The sequence below is a fragment of the Impatiens glandulifera genome, chromosome 3 (assembly GCF_907164915.1).
Source record: "Impatiens glandulifera chromosome 3, dImpGla2.1, whole genome shotgun sequence".
NCBI lineage: Eukaryota > Viridiplantae > Streptophyta > Magnoliopsida > Ericales > Balsaminaceae > Impatiens > Impatiens glandulifera.
The window spans coordinates 21,466,640-21,484,780 of record NC_061864.1 but is presented as its reverse complement, the minus strand read 5'-3'; the positions used below and the strand labels follow the sequence as shown (position 1 = coordinate 21,484,780).

The 18,141-nt window shown below is 32.4% G+C and overlaps 2 protein-coding genes and 1 long non-coding RNA gene across 3 annotated transcripts in view; all 3 read left to right on the top strand.

Annotated features, from left to right (window-relative positions):
* The window catches only part of LOC124931078 (uncharacterized methyltransferase C3H7.11-like), a 73,165-nt gene that overhangs the window by 16,560 nt on the left and 38,464 nt on the right, over positions 1-18,141 (top strand). The window lies entirely within an intron of this gene.
* Positions 1,263-2,161, top strand: LOC124931082. The gene is made up of 3 exons (XR_007098693.1): positions 1,263-1,400; positions 1,782-1,983; positions 2,071-2,161. It is a non-coding gene; the product is annotated as an uncharacterized LOC124931082 (long non-coding RNA).
* Positions 5,709-9,918, top strand: LOC124931079 (midasin-like). The gene is made up of 8 exons (XM_047471469.1): positions 5,709-5,830; positions 5,914-6,033; positions 6,204-6,282; positions 6,579-6,701; positions 6,860-6,944; positions 7,036-7,132; positions 9,272-9,403; positions 9,504-9,918. Exons 1-7 carry the CDS (start codon positions 5,753-5,755, stop codon positions 9,338-9,340), a joined length of 651 nt encoding a protein of 216 aa, XP_047327425.1. The 5' UTR covers positions 5,709-5,752; the 3' UTR covers positions 9,341-9,403; positions 9,504-9,918.

Below are 18,141 nucleotides of genomic sequence, written 5' to 3'. Positions count from 1 at the left end.
ATGTGGTGTATAATCGTTCCTGAGAACCGCAGTAACGGGTGCCCTTTGAATAAGAATCTGAATTGGGTTTCCTCTACCCTTTCAGTTAGATTCATCTTCGCAAACTTTGCCGCAATATTTCCCATATTGGTTTCCAAAATACCCTCCCAGCAAACTCGGGTATTATAGTGGACTCCATCTACAAAACAAGGAACAACATGGGAGTAAGCAAATCGAATTAACTATTGAGAAATGCTTGCAAATTTCTTAATACATTAAGGTGCAGTAAAGTAAAGGTGCAGTAATGGACAATAATACAATAAAGATGCAGTAATATATTTCTCAATGGACAGTTCTAAATTTCTTAATATAACATCGAAACATGTCTCATTGGCATTCTATTAAGGTGTAGTAAAGCAACAAAAGTTAAACCCTAAGCCTACACAGTCAAAGAAAACACAAAAATACCATTTCTTCACAAGCACATAACAAACACGAAAATGCCATTTCTTAAACGAGAAATGAATGAATAAACGTGAAATGCATGCATGCAGAATAAGAACATTGATACAATACTCGTCATATACCCTAAAAGCATTTACAGACATAAACGAAACCAGAACCAAACCCTAAACCCTAAATACATCAATATAAATCAATATAAACGACATAATACACATCAAAACATAACCCTAACCCTTAAGCCCTAAACTTACCGGAATATGTCGAAGAGACGGTGGAAAGACAATGATGTCGAATAGACGGTGGAAAGTCGATGATGTTGGACGAGGAACGATGTTGAGGAACGATGATCTTGATCGATGTTGAAGGAAGTCGGCAGTTGAGAAGAAGTGGTTTTGGAAGTCGGAGTGGGAGGGAGAATCAGAGAGGTTTTGTTTTAAATTAGGGCCAAAAGTTATATATAAGACTAAAGACGCGAATTGTCATTCACGCGATTTAATATAAATCGCGTGAGTTCATCAACGCGTTTTAGATGAAACGCGTGGATGGGAATTCACGTAAATTGAAAAACGTGAATTGTCATTCACGCGTTTCATCTAAAACGCGTGAATAAAATCACGCGATTTAATCTAAATCGCGTGAATGTCAATTCGCGTCAATAAGCGTAAAATCTGGCGCGCAAAGGCTATTTCTGACATTTCGCAGGACAAAAGGGCCCTTTTTGCCAACATTAGCGGGCCGTCATTTTTTTATTTTAGCGGGCATTTCATCAAATTTCCCAAATGTTTTAACCCATCTTTCCCCCAAACTCTCCTCCCTTCTCTCAGATCCTCAGTCGTCATTTTCCGATAACGAATCTCGCCCGGCGCCGGCTAGTACCTTGGTTCCTCCGCTGACCGTCGACGCCACACATTCCTCCACCTTCTGCCGTGAACCGTCGTCCACTGCCCAGCCTTCAGGTCAGTTCATTTTTTCGGAGCATGTTTCCACTCTTAAATGGTCCAATAATGCGAATCAACTAGGTGATTATGAAAAGAAGTGTCTAACTTTGTTCAGAATCCTATTACCCACACATTATATCATTATTGATCTTTTGACATATGAAGCTTGAGTTAGTATCTTTCCTTGTTTTGGTAGTAGAATGGAGAGCTCAAGTGGGTATAATAGTGAGATGAAGAATGGTTAACATCTAAGCCAGTTAGAACAAAATTGTAGTCGAAGTTTGTAGTAGTAGGCATGATATGATAGCAATCAAGTTCAAAATAGAAATAGCCCATGTCATATGGTGACTCCAACTTGAAAATATTCTGAATTTTGTAATGCTTCTTTTGCTTTGACAGAATCCCATAATACAGATGGTGGTGATGTGTTCATGGAAGAAGACGAGATCCCCAGATCCACTGATGTGGAAATGGATGACAAAAAAAACAGTACGACAGAACTAATAAACCCTAGTAGAAAGAGATCGGTCTACTATCCACAAGCGACGATAATGGCTCCAGCAAGTCCTGGGACAAGTTCTATAGACGCCATCAGGGAAAGGTTGGTCATTTCTTCATCTCCGACTCTGAACTAGGTTGTTCTTTTGTTATTTGTAGTTCAAAATTTTACATCTGCATCTGTTTGCAGTTCTTCAAGGATCGGCATTACTTGGAGAAGGATTGGGGACAATACTTCTCCGATGATTCTCTAACTTCCTCAAAAGGCAAGATCGTTCTAGGTACTTTGTTTTATACTCATACATTAGAATCACTGTAGGGCTGGGGAACTGGCAATTTTGCTTACATCAATATCAAATGTTTAATCAATTCAGGAAAAGTTGTTTATGTTTTATTATTGAACTTGGAATGGAGGAATGGAATATCTCCTTGTTAGAATCTGCAATGCATTTCAAAAAATCGAACAACCCCAGTAGAAGGAGAATGAAGATCAAAAGGGGAAGAAAGTATTTGTCCTCGTCTTTTCGATTATAAAGTCTCTAAAGATTGAAACCATCCTACACTTAACAAACTTCTGCCATATCACATTTATTAGGAATGAAATCAATTAGGCATACAATCAAACTCCATATTGATATTTCTGTTCCTAAGTAAGAGATTATTTGTTGAATTGTGTTAAAAGACAAACTGTTTTGCCAACAATTCCAATAGATTTTCTTTCTATAGGTTGGATGTGGAGCAGGAAACACCATCTTTCCCATATTGGGTAGTCACCCAAATCTCTTTATTCGTGCCTGCGACTTCTCATCAGAGGCAATCGCACTTGTCAAGGTCGGCTTAAAAGAAAATTTCTGGCTTGAAGTGCATGTACATTTGAAATACTTTATGTATCCTTCTTGCATCTATAATCATTAATAATAAACACATTACAAGGAGATACATACACAAAGGCTAAAGTAACGTGTTTTTGCAAACATAAAATTCTTATATATTTCACTGACATCTAGACATTTTTATCAGTTACATTTTCTTAGTAAATCTATTTAATTATGTATTATTTATCTATGCAGGCCTATATTAAATTATTTCAAGTTCGCCCCACTTCCATTTCAGTGGATTTTGCTTGAACAACCTTTTACCAAGCCACAACTATTGGTATTTACTTTGCTTTGGCCTAAATCTCTATGTTCAGGGTGCCAAATAAAGGGTCTGTTATTAAACTTGCTTATTGCACCTGTTTCTGGTTGTGTCTCAATATTCCTTCATTGTCATGCAAGACTTGTATTTCTGTTTTATGGCGTTTGTACCGTTGTCTTAACTTTGAGTATTTAGCTTTGGGTGCGATCGTTTTACAAGAAAGGGGATGGGGATGGAAAGACAATAAACGGGAAACAAAAAACATTAAGTTAGATTCCTATCACAAAAGAGATCCAATGTTCTATTTGTTTTCCTTGAAAAACATTTTTTCTCAAGACTAAAGCAATAAAATACAAGTGAATTCTACCCTCCTTTCGGTTATCTTAAACTGTCTCACAATTAGCTCATTGTCAGCTTCACTCGTTTTTGCAGCACTTCGTATCCATATTACTATACTTTTTTTCTTTATTGATTACTCAGGGATGACTCTCATGCATTATTTGTGCAACCATTCATAAGAAACAAGTAACATGATTGTATTTAAAATGTGATATGTTTGAACTGTCATCAATGTGTGCTCACTTTGTTATTTCTTATCATCCAAATCAGGGAAGTATTCGTCTCTTAGATATTTGCCGGACATCATATCGTCTTCTCTTGGCAAAACCTGATATTTTTGCCACATTTGGAATTGGTCATGTTTCGTGGATCTTGTACAACTGTCAATTAGAGAAGCCAGAAAAGTACAACAATCTCAAGAATATGCAAAAGAAGCTCCCAACCATGCTGATGTAGGAAAAGTCACTAATCTATTAAACATTATTTTTGACACATCATGGTGTGGGAACCAGATTCTTTCAGCTACCTTGAAAGAAATCAATACTGTTAATGCCCATTTTCTCTCGGCATATGAAAATTTTGCATGTTCATTACGGTAGGTTTTATTTCCTGTTTCCTTAACATTCTTGTGAATTTTCTTTCACTTTCTCACTAGTTTTATCACGTAGTTCTACTTGATGAATTAAATATACTCATGTTTAAGGCTGGTTGGAATTCTATCAAGATGTTTCGATAGAAAAGGCAGGATGGTTTATTCAATTATCCAATGAGCAAAGTCAAAGTCTAAAGAAGGAAGTGGTTGATTGCAACCAAATACTTCACTCAGAATTTTGACCCATCTCCATTGGATGTAATGCAAACTGAGTTAAATAAGAGTGAGTCGCCAAACAAAGATAGAAAATTAATGAACTGGTAGGTTTTCTGGAAGAGCAATTTATGTTGATATTTATTTGTAGATTATATTGATGGTCAAGTTGGCAAATCTCTTTTATTATTCCTGGTGTGTTATTGTGGGGGCAAAAAACAATTTATTATGAATGCCTTTTCAGTGTTAACATTTCCTCCTGGCTTGAATGATTTCAGGAATCTAGGATCCTTTTCATATCGGTTTGTCTTGACATCTTCTGTGGGAAAAAGTTTTGAGATGGTCAGGTTGGCAGTGGGGCAAAAGTGGCCTGTTCTTTTATACAGTCCAGCTGGTGCGGGAAAACAGAACTTATTGCTGAGTTAGCCCGTCGATATGGGAGTCAAGGTACACTTTCAAATTTGAGCCTTGTTTGGCTTTGGGTTATTTAAATAACCTTTTTCGTTTGGGGATATGGAAAAGTGGGTTATTTGGGTAGAGAGATTTCAAGGATATTAATATTTAATGAAGAAATATTTTTGTTTAAAAATAAATAGAGGGAATTTTGGTTGTTGATTTGAATGATGAGAAGATGGATGTAAAGATGGTGTTGCGTATTATTTAAATAACCCCGACTGGGCACTGGGCAGTGCATTATTGTACTTGAGATGATTTTTAAGACCTTTGTGTTCCTTAAAAACAATCACGTGTATTACATTTGTACTGGGGTGTATGGTTATCTGTTACAGTTAGTTGTCTTGTAGAGGCAGGTAAACCTTTATAGGTAAAAGGGTATCATTTTCTGATGTAGTTAGTCAGAGAGACAGAGACTAATATGAACAATACAAAATAGCATGTTGGATGATTTAAGTTGAAGATCTATTTCTTTTGCAAGATGGGTGAAATGAGTGTCTATGAGATGAAAGACAGATTAGGAGTTTGAAGGGCCAATTCAAAGTTGACACATGACCAGAAAAAATAATCTAATTAAAATTGGATAATTATATTATTTTATAATAATGATAAAAGATAATTATTAGATAGGAGTTATTTTAGAGTTAAGTGTTCAACTAGTTTATGCTAATTGTTAGTAAATATAGGCATGGCTACCGATATGTAAAGATATGATCAGATGATTTTGAAAGGAAGCAACTCTTTCATTAATCCACAGTAGACTCGAAGGTCGCAAACATATGATCAGACATATGAACGGATTTTATGTCTCTTCTCTATTTTTATCTTTTCTTATAACAATTTCTGTCTTTCCTATATCGATTCTACACTATAATTGGTACTAGAACTTGATTCTTCAATCTTCACACATGTTATCACCACATCTTCTTACTACCTTTACACTGTCAATAACAACAACAAAAATAACACCAAAGCCATAATCTTTTAGAGGTCCATGTCATTATCATCTCATTTGCAGTCATTGCCTTGATATTTAACTTGTTATTTTTTCCCATTTTTTCTTAAGTATTTCAGCTCTAACAAAGGTAGTCAGCCTCTCACTTGATTTTCTCATTTTCCCCCATGAGTGAACAAATTGATGGAAAAACCCTGGTTGGTAGTTATGTTTGCGCAGAACAACCTGGGGAGTTCAGATGGCAAAGGTTCCCTTACACAGGTTTTTCCTTTTGTCAAAATCTTCAATATGCTGAGTATTAATTTTGTAACGAATCATAATATCCTTGAGATTCTCACGTGCAGGCTGACATGAATGGATATTGGGTTGTTTTTGAGGATATTGATAAAGCTCCGTCTGATGTACAATCTCTTTTACTGCCTTTGTTGGAAGGTGCTTGTTTATTTTCAACTGGCCACGGGGAGGTATTTATCATTCGTAACTTGTCATTCTTTATTTTTTTCTCCCTAGTAGGTTATTATGTCTAGATAGCTAACTAGACAAAATTACACAACTTGATGCATAAGAGGGTAAAACTATTAATAGATTCCCTATCAGTATCAAGATATTTTACCTTTCTTGTATCCTTTTGCAGGCTATAAGAGTGCCACAAGGATTTCGACTGTTCTCCACTATATCAAGTTCAAAACCCGATATTGCATTGTCAAAAGAAGGTTGTGATGCGGTTGCCTTCCCAATATCTGTAGATTGTCATGTATACGATCATTTTCTCAATTGTCCAATCAACGTTCCATTCTTACTATTTTGAGCTCTTAGACATTTATATAGGAATGTCCCTCCTTACAACATTTTTATAATGCTTCTTCACAAATCTGAATTGAGTGTAAATTAAGAATGGATGGGAAGAAAAGAACATAGTTAGAGACTGCATCTGCTCATTTATGATCTTAGTGCTTAATATGTATTGTGAATATTTTTCTGCTTATTGTTTTTGACATCTTTCTAACAGGTGGCAGCTCTCTTAGTAATCTTTGGAGGAGAGTAATGATAGAGTCACCAAGCAGTGAAGATTTGATGTGCATATTGAAAGTTAGATACTCAAATTTGGAACCTCTTGCTGCAAAGCTTATTGGTATAGTAGATTCTGCTTTGTAAATGTCTCTTAGAGTATGTCCTTCCTTGTATGGTGCTGATAGAAGTTCACTAGCTGACTATAATTCTATAATATAAACTTGGATCTTATCATGATTAATGGAATTTGAATTGTTATTATGATGTTAATCCTTGCAGAGACTTTGGAAAATATTAACCACCTTATGATATTACATACTGGAAACACTGCATCCTTAAGTTCTTTCAGCAGATTTACACTGAGGTGATTACTCAGTTGTACCCAAAACATTGATCGTAACTGATTTTGAGTCTTTATTCCTTGGACAAACTCTTACTTTTTTCCCTAAATGCAGGGATCTTCTAAAGTGGTGCAAGAGGATTGCTGAATTAAATTATTATTTTGATGGAGATGCTCTCCCAGTTGATGTCTGCAATAGTATTTACCAAGAGGTTTGATGATTGTTGCAGTATTATATTTCTCATAACATGGCGGCAACAAAACCAAGTTTGCGTCTAGCGAAGAGTATGTTCAAATAGGCTCGGCGATCTAGGCTGAAAGGTAAAGGATCGACAAAGTGCTTGGACGACATAATGGCGTACTGGTCAAAATGGATCCTCATGCTGGAATATGAGGCGGTTGTCGCATCTTATGTAGCAGCAGAACAGAGGATGACATCGACTATGGCGGCTCTTGCTTCTGCTGTTGAAGCAGAGGCCGTGGCGACGACGGCGGTGAAAAAGAAGAAGACGAAGAAAAAAACTAGGGCTCATAGACAAATTGATCGTAAGTAAATATATCATCTCGTATATCCTTTATATATCATATCGAATATATTAGTTCATCCATGGTAAGTAAGTAATTCTGGCTGCATTTTGACTTACTATTGTTACTTCTATTCTGATATATAGTATAGACTGTATAGTCGGTTCGTAATTGGGAAAAAACACTTTGTTCCTTCATCCTGATAAATGGATAGTAGTTTAGTAGTCCTTAACTCAACACTTCCTTGATTAGTCGATACAGAATTTTGATGAAAAATGCAATAATAACACTATACTATATATCGACTAAATATCAATGAGATGATGAAATGAAATTTTTAAGGATATGAATCAAAACACTGTATCGACATCAAAGAAGTATTGAATCAAGGACTATACTGAACTGCTATTCATTTATCAATAACAGACTATATATCAAGAAGTCAAAATGCAACCAGTTACTTACCATGGATTCCATGAACTACTATACATATAGGATATATGTACTTACGATGCCTTTAAGCCCGGAGATCTATTTCTTCTTGTTCTTCTTCTTTTTCGCCTCGCCGCTGCCATTGCCTCCGCTTTGGCTGCAGTTGCGAGAGCCGACGTAGCAAATGCCAACCTCTGTTTTGCTGCTTCATAACCGGCCACAGCTGCCTCGTACTCCAGCACGAGTATCCACTTAGTCCAGTAAGTCATTCTGTCATCCAGGCGCTTTGATGATTCATTACCTCTGAGTCTTGATTGTCTGGCTTCCTTGAACATGCTCTGGGCGAGACCGGAGACTTGGTTTTGGTTTTGCTGCCGCTATTTCTTGTTGGTGAAAATGAAAAATGAAAAAACTCTAAGATCTTGTCCAAGACGTGAAAAAGCATAATGTCTTGTTCAAGACATATATATATATATATATATATATATATATATTTATATTTCTATTAATTTTCTAAAATGAGGAAATAATAAAAGAAAGTAGTTAATAATTTAATTAATAAATCTTGATATTATCCTTAGTTGTTTGTTTGATGATTTTTTTTTAATGATATATATATTTTGTAGGTATCAATTTATTAATATGTATATATATAATTATTTATTAATATATTATGAAATAATTATTAAAAATATAATTAATATGTATATATATTTAATCATTTATTAATATATAGATTATAAAATTAAATAATAATAATATTAATAAAAATAATAATAAACAATCTAATAAATATGAAAAGAATTTTAAAAATATATATATTAATAAAAATAAAAATATATGAGTTAATATATAATTAGAGAAACTAATTTATATATTTTTTATATTTTTTTTGTTTAACGATTTTTTTTAAATAACAGCACACATCTGAAGGTTTTGAAAGAAAAAAAATTTGATAAACGGAGAAAATTTATGAATTAATTAATATATAATACTAGTTAATAGGAGATAAATCAATAACGATACCTGAAATTAAAAATAAATAACAAATGAGATTTTAGTCAAAATATTTGTTTGAAAAATATTTAAATATCATTTTCTAACTTTTTGAAATTATTTGAAAATGGATTGAGGTCCAAAATAAATAAAAAATAATTTTTAATTTTGAAAATTGAAACCAAAGAGGCCTTAGAACTGAAGTCTTAGGGTTTGGGATTTTTACTGATATGGGCTAGGACGAGCTCGGTCTAGACCGGTGTGGTCTGGATCGGGGCTCGGGACGCTCAGTCGAGGGAACAAAATGCTCGATCATGGGGTTCAGGAGGTTGTTTTCTTTTTGTTTTTGTTGGTAAAATCTAATAACCCATCTTTCCCCAAACCCTCCATTCTCTCAGATCCTCAGTCGTCTTCTTCCGATAACAAATCTCGCCCGGCGCCGGCTAGTACCTTGGTGCCTGCGCTGACCGTTGAGGCCGCACATTCCTCCACCTGCTGCCGTGATCCGTCGTCCACTGTCCAGCCTTCAGGTCAGTTCATTTTTCTTTCTAAAATCCAGCCTAGATTATCTATATGTTTGTTTAATTGATTACGTAATATAAGGAATGAAAACAATTGGATTGCTTCTAGCTCTGTCCATTTCCATCCCTCTTTCTATCTCTCTCTCTCTAAAGCTGATGAGGCATCTAAGGCGCTAAGGATGGAGCAGACTCTTACCATTAAGACAGAGGAAGATGATGAGCCACTGTTTGGTGATGATGATGAAGATCTTCGTAGATCATTGGAAAGAGCTAGAAAGTTAGATCTTAAAAAACAAGATGAGACAGTTGTATCTGGTCCTCAGCCCATTGTTGCTTCCTTTGCCTCATCTGCTGCCCAAATATCAAATGCAGGTGACCTGAACCCTGCATCAGGAGAACCATAAGAAAACAAGGTTGTCTTTACAGAGATGGATCCGAGTTTGTTTGGGGACTTCAGCTTGATAAATGTATGATTCTCACTTGGTTTCTTTATCAACCTATACCCACATATAAAATAATTCTATATTATGGTGTTATAAAAATGCTTTTTTCTCATACATAGATTAACCTTTAAATACCAGAACATTTAAGGGATATAAAAGTAAAAGTAATATAATCCAACAGATAAACAAACATATGATAGGATATAATGAGTTGAATTTCCCAAGCTTCTGCATTTCCTTAATTCCTAGTAGGTGATGGTTGGTTATGTTAGGTTCTACATCTTGGTTTGCTGATTAAAGAAAATATTATGATTATTATTAAGTAATTATTTCCTTTTTAATTTCAGTTTTCTTTTTTCTTTTTATAGTTTAGTCGACGGAACAACTAAATAAGAGACATGCATTAAAGAATGTCGAACTCATAACCTCTTCCTTAAACAATATACACCTTATCCACTCAGCTAAATATTTACATCATGACTTACTAGTGAGTTTATACAAATTAAAAGTTACACAAATCACACACAAATTGTATGTGCCGCGCATGCTAATTTACCCAGAAAAAAGTGAGATTACGTTGGATTATAAATTCCACAACTTTATCCAGGCATTTTGTTGGTGATACAGTTAAGAATAATGAAAGATTTTAAGGATTGTATGTTTAGTAAGTAGCGGAAACCTTCACAGGATTAGAACAACTGGATCAACATCCATAGGTGAAGATAAGATCTCTAAGGTTCCTGTTGATGCACATTAATTTTGATCTGATTTTCTAGTTCAATTTTTTCAGAGCATGTTTCCACTCTTAAGGAATGAAAACAATTGGATTGCTTCTAGCTCTGCCCATTTCCATCCCTCTTTCTATCTATCTCTCTCTGTTCCACTGGAATCAGCAAATGGAGGAAGAATGTTTTGGTAATAGAAAAGATTAGTTCGTTAGATTAGTTTGTTAGATTAGTTCGATAGTTTAACTGGGTTGGATAGATTAATCGAGAGAAGACATTGCATATTACCTGAGTTCATTCTGTTACTTTATAATCATTAGTTGTACCACGCAAAACTCTTGAGATGTTGTAACTGATTGCTTTTAATCCTACTTCATTTCTTTGGATATTTTAAACCCAAATCCTATATATCTAGGTTTCGAACTTTAATAATAGTTTTTTGTGAACCTAATATAGCCATTAAACCTTGTAATATATTTTCATTTACTATGATCATGTGGAAAACATAACATTTGCATTTCCTTTTATGTAACAATTGACAATTTGAAGGATGCGTGTACTCTAAAAATAAGGTGTTGCATTTGTTATAACTTCAGATAACATGGAGAAGAACGATGAGACGAGGAACCAGGAAGACTCTAGCAGGCGGTAGAGATGGGAAGGGGGACACTATGATTTGGAGTCACATGGGATAGGAAAAAACAAGAGACTCAGACAAGTACAAGAATGAGGATAGGAACAAAAGTAAAAGAAGGGAAGATAAAGGATATTAGAGGTCAAGATAGGTCAGATCTGAATTGTATCCCAGTATGTTTCTATTTTGATGGGTAGCATTTTTAGTCAATCCAGTGAGTACTCAACATGATTGCAATTTTTATTTGAGATCTTAGAGATGTGAACGTTATATATACTAATTTAACCTAACTTTATCAGGATGAAGGAACAAAGACTCAAGTCAGAAGACACTTCTGAAATTTTATCATGGGTTAACGGGAGTCGAAAGATTCCAGTGAAAAGGAATTCTGAGAAGGAGAAAGCTTTGATGTTTTCAAGGAATTTTGAGGAGCAGGTTGGTCCGATATCATATTTTGACATTTTCTTGGTTTTCATTTAGCCTAATGTCTCGTTCTATCACTTTCTAGGAAGATCTCAATCAAAGGGAGATCGAGGATGGCATTTCTTCTCAACATTTTAACCGTATGAATTTTTCCAAAATATAAAACCATAGTTTATCATTATTTTTACAACCCATACTCTCCACTCAAACCATGTCAATTATAATAGGAATTCAACAAAGTTAATCCTAAATGTAGTTAACTTGATTGAGCATTTAAAAATAATAATTTTGATGTTATCTACATTACGTGCATTAGATTTCTTTACCATCATTAAGCGCCTATAGGATAGAGCGTTTGTTTCTTAAGCAGAAAGTTATAGGTTTGATCCATATTTGGTGCGTTTGACAACTTTGTTTTCTTTTAAGTAAAATGTGATTTTTTTCCAAAATATAATACCATATCTTACCATTATATTTACAATTCATATTCTTCACTCAAATCATGTTAATTATAATGAGAATCCAATTTTTTTTTTTATTATAGTAAGTGTAACAAAGTTAACCCTAAATGTAGTTAATTGAATTGAGCCTTTTATACTAAAAATAATATTTTAGATGTTGCATTAGATTTCTTTATTATCAACATATAATTCATTGGATAAATAGTCTGTCTCTTAAACAAAAAGTCATAGGTTTGTTCCCTGTTTAACTTGTTTGATAACTTTGTTTTTTTTAATAAAAAGAGAATTTTTCCAAAATATAAAATCATAGCATAGTATTGTTTTTACAATTCATACTTTTCATTTAAACCATGTTAATTATAATAAAAATCTAATCCAATTTTGGACATTTTATCGTTTTTAAAATTATTGTAAGTTTTAAGAAAGTTAATCCTAAATATATTTAATTTAATTGAACGTTTTTTCCTAAGAAAAATTATGTTAGATATTCAATTAAAAAGATATATAAATTTAATTAATACTTATTTTAAATTTTATAATAAATATAGAAAACAAAATTTTAAATTATATATTATATTTCTTAAAATTATTATGATTAATAAATATATATATATAAAGTTTTATGTATACATAAAAATAATATTTAGGGATAAATAAATTTAATTCTGTTTATTTATAATTTTTATATAAATAAAATAAATATTCTATAAAATTTATCATTAGATAAATAAGTTTATATTAAAAATAAAATAATAGTATTAACAATAAAATTATAACAAATATAATATTTATAATTAATATATGATGATAAAAAATATAAACTAATTTTTTTAAAATAATATATTTATTGTTATATAAAACATATATTTATATTACATTATAATAAAAAAAAAGTATATATTTCAACTAATAATTATAAGAATATATAAAAAAATCTAATTTTTATTTATTTCTCAATATATCTTTTATATATATATATATATATATATATATATATATATATATATATATATTCTTTCTTTTTTTCTCAATTTTTTAACTGAAAAAATATAATATATAAATTCTCTCCTAATTAATTTATGAGGAGTGATAGAGAGAGGGAATTTGGTAAGAGAATTTGGTGAGGGAATGACGTGCATCCCCTTCATTGGTTGGAAAATGTAAAAGTAGGAGGAAAAAGAGAAAAAAGAGAAATTATTTGATTTTTTTAGCGAATAAGATTATGGCACGTCATTCCCTCACCAAATTCTCTCACCTAATCATTTCTCTTAATTTATATATGGGATTTTGTTTAATAAAATATAGTATACATATAACTATTAAATTTTTATAAAATAGAAATAAATAAATAAACAAAATAATATATGTAATTTTGTTTTTATATATAAATAAAAAAGAAGATAAGTTGTATAATTTATATGCATGATGAGTTAATAAATATTTGTTTTTATTATATATTATATAAATTTTTATTTATACTAAAATTAAGTAATAAAAAAGTAATATATATATATATAAATTAGAAAAAAATAATAATATTTATATATATAATATTTTTAATAATCGATTATTAATATATGATGATAAAGAAATATTATACCATAAAAAACTACAAATAAAAAAAATATTATAATATTTACTTATTATTTTTATTTATAAATTTCATAAAAATAAAAATAAATTTAATAAAAAACCAAAATTTATAACTTGTTATAATATTTACACATCTTTAACTAATAAAAAAAAATTAATACTTATAAAATAAATTTAAAATAAGCTAAAAAAATATGTCATTTTATATATATTTAAAGTAAACATAAATACTATATTGAGGAAGATCTATCTCAAATTAAATAAAAAAAAACTATAAATTATTAATTTTAATAATATATTTATTGATATATAAAAATATACTTATATTACTTATATAATAAAAAACACATTATATTTTATCCATGATTATTAAAAAAATTAAAAACAAATAATTCTTTTTAATTTATTTTACAATATATCATTTCTTTTATAATACCAATATATATATAATAAATATTCACTCTCCTCGTAATTATATATTAATTCAGATCTTCTGCTACTGATCGCCGTGTTCCCCTGTGGCGGACCAATCAGATTGCAACATTATTATTTTAATAATAAATCAATCTGGGTAGGAGACGGAGGGAGGGAGATCCGGAATCCGGGTTTCGTCCCGGGTTCACACAAGACGCCGTTAACGGAAGCGCCTGTTAACGCCAGGAAATTATATAATATTCATATGATACACAGATAAGATATCTTCGCTCAGGGCACCGTGTTAGAGGGAAGGGTGAGATGCGATGGGAGCGAAGATCTACACGCCCGTTGCCCTGACCCTCATGTAAACCCCCCATACCCACCCATGAGAAGACCGCTTGCCTTCCATGAAAATACAATTACCCGTCTATGTAAAGACCAAAATGACATGTATTTTAAATTTCCGTTTATTAAATATTAATTTAATTTATTAAAAAACACATGCAGCGATATAATATTCGCTTAAATTACTTGGCTCTCATTTTTCTTTTTTTTAATTTAATTTTGTTTGCTTGGAGACCCTCATGAGCGAAGATGTATTTGCTTAAATTAATTTTAATGAAAACATCATGTAAACTCCCCATACCCACCCATGAGAAGACCGCTTGCCTTCCATGAAAATCCAATTACCCGACTATGTAAAGACCAAAATGACATGGATTTTATATTTCCGTTTATTAAATATGAATTTAATTTATTAAAAAACACATGCAGCGATATAATATTCGCTTCAATTACTTGGCTCTCATTTTTCTTTTTTTTTATTTAATTTTGTTTGCCTGGAGACCCTCATGAGCGAAGATGTATTTGCTTAAATTAATTTTAATGAAAACATCATGTAAACCCCCCATACCCACCCATGAGAAGACCGCTTGCCTTCCATGAAAATACAATTACCCGTCTATGTAAAGACCAAAATGACATGGATTTTATATTTCCGTTTATTAAATATGAATTTAATTTATTAAAAAACACATGCAGCGATATAATATTCGCTTCAATTACTTGGCTCTCATTTTTCTTTTTTTTTTATTTAATTTTGTTTGTCTGGAGACCCTCATGAGCGAAGATGTATTTGCTTAAATTAATTTTAATGAAAACATCATGTAAACCCCCCAACCCACCCATGAGAAGACCGCTTGCCTTCCATGAAAATACAATTACCCGACTATGTAAAGACCAAAATGACATGAATTTTATATTTCCGTTTATTAAATATTAATTTAATTTATTAAAAATGTCATGCAGCAACCGAACAAATCTTCGCTTCAATCACTTCACTATTTTTTTTTTATTAATTTTATATTTCTGTTTATTAATAAATGTTAATTCAATTAATTTAAAATGACATTCAGCGATATAATATTCGCTTCAATTAATTGATTCATATATATATTTTTTTTATTTAAATTTTTTTGCTGGTAGAGAATATTTGTTCGCCTAGACCATGTTCCATGTAAAATGGATTGAATAGTCGCTTCTCGAGAGAACACTTATTCGCCCCTGGTCCATGTGTCATGTGAAATGGAATGAATAGTCGCTTTTCCAAAGAAGACATGTTCGCCCAGGTTACATGAATATATATACCCCCTAATATGATTATTTTATAATCATTTCCGCCCGATTCATCTCTCTCTTCCTGCCTCCTTTCACGGCGATTCGCAACCGGCTCCCCGTCGACCAAACCAGAAGCAACATCTTCACGTCTCCACAATGGTACGTGTTCCTGAATAGTAACTTTTCATATTTAGGATTATGAAACTACTAAACTAGATTATGTTATGTGATGTCGTTGTCTAGTTAATCTTTATGAAACCCTACTCTGAAAATGTCACCTTCAATGAAAATCCATCGTATTTTAGGAAAAGTTACCTAGTGTTAGGGTTTAGGATATTATTTCCATGAAACCCTAGTGAAAACTAACAAAGACCGTTTTTTCCATGCATCTGCAGGCAACCGCCATAGGATCCGTCCACAACTTTGGCAAAGACTGGATTTTATGCCCAAATCAATTAACAAGTGAAGAGATAGTACTATTCTTGACATATCTCCCTTTTTTTCCATATTGTTTAAGTTTTCGTACTGTGTATCTGAAATATTTATGATTGTTCTTAAACAGCACTTGATTCAACAATATGCTAACACATGTGGTGCCACGGTGACAATGAGGTGGAGAGACGATGTGACCCACGTCATAGCATCCACCGATGCTAATGGTGGATGCGGTCGCACTATCAAAGTATTGAAGGCAATATTGAACGGGAGTTGGGTCCTTACCATTGATTGTGAGACTCTGTTATTCTTAACCCTTTACTGTTAACTCAATATTCATTTTCACATATATGAAACTAAAAACACCTATTTCTTTTGTACAGGGATAAAATCATCAATTAGATTTAACTATTACGTGGACGAGGAACCGTACGAGGTGCAGCGAGATAATCATGGGACTGTGGGCGGTCCAAGAGCTGGCAGAATGCGGTATTTGAACAATGTAAGTTTTGTCTTATTCCTACTCCTCCTCCATATGATATTCAATTCTCCATGATTACTAAAAATGTTTTGTATTTTCTTTCAGTTGCCGAAACTGTTCGACAGTTATACCTTTATATTTGCAGGTGAATTCATCCCGGCTTACAAACTGGATCTTACGGGGTTTGTAATTGTTGGAGGAGGTACGACTAAAGAAATGGAGAATCCATTTGTCGAGCCTGAGGACGACAAAACTATAGTTGTATACGACAAGTCTCGGCACGATGTTAATGAACTTGTTTGGGTATTTGAGGCAGAGAATCCTTTGAAGACATATTTGGATGTGTTTGGTGTTCCTCACACAAGCTTGCTAGAATCCATTGCTGCTTGTGATTTGCAGCCTTTGTTGTTGTAATAGACATGTGTTGGTTGAATTTGTTACTGAATATTTGAATATTTTGCATTCTTGAATTTGTTAATGTCATATTTGATTTTAGATTTATCTTTTTGGTTCTTCGAATTGTGTTTTTTTAAAACACCAGCATTATATTAAACTAAATCTTGAAACATGAAGAAATAATGTATAACTTGAAGTATAAATTTTTATTCATTTATTATAATACATAGCAATCTATGTAAGTTAATCGCCCCTAATGTGATAAATAATTAATATGTTTTAAAACAACTGTCAAAATAATATTTCTAAAACAATTCTCAAAATAATAATGTGAAGCAATCTTCGCTTACTGATCGATTGATTGATTTATTAATATTAATTCATAATAATTTTAGTCATTTAATTATTAAAACGGAATATTTTTTTTAGCAAGTCACCTCACCGCCACCTAACACCTGCCACCTTTTCATTAAATGCTGCATGCAGCAAGCCATGCTGCTAAGCTAGACAAAGTTTGTACTGTTCTCTCTCTCACCTGTACGACCATTTCTTCGCCGGAGTGATACTCCATTGTCGACCATCGACCTCTCCTTCGCCGGAGACTTCATTATAATATCAATCCATCTTCCTAAATTAAAAAATGGTATGTTTTTGAATGTCATCTATACCTTCTTTACTTTTCGTCCCAACCTTTTTTATGTTTTTTGAATACTCGACATGAAATGTTCTGTTCTGGTTGATTATCAGGAAGGAACACATATGAGCGAGAATGATATGAACGAGAATGATATTAATGATTTAAGGTATATTGTTTAACTTCTCTAATTTTTTTCGTTCATATGTAAGCGAAGATCTCTTCACTAATAGGTTTTTTGATAATAGCTTATAAAGTGAAACTCTCTTCGCCTAATATTACAATGTTATTAATGTTTAAGTGAAGCGTTCTTCGCTTATATTGTCTTCATTTTACAATAATCTACAAGTTTTGGTTAGTTGAACCTTTATTTTCCACGTGTTCAAATTGAACAGCGAATCTGCTACTTGTCGTCGTCAATTGAATTTCGATGGAAACGGCCAACCTTTGGAGGACATCGAAGCCAACTTAATTCCACATTTAGGAAG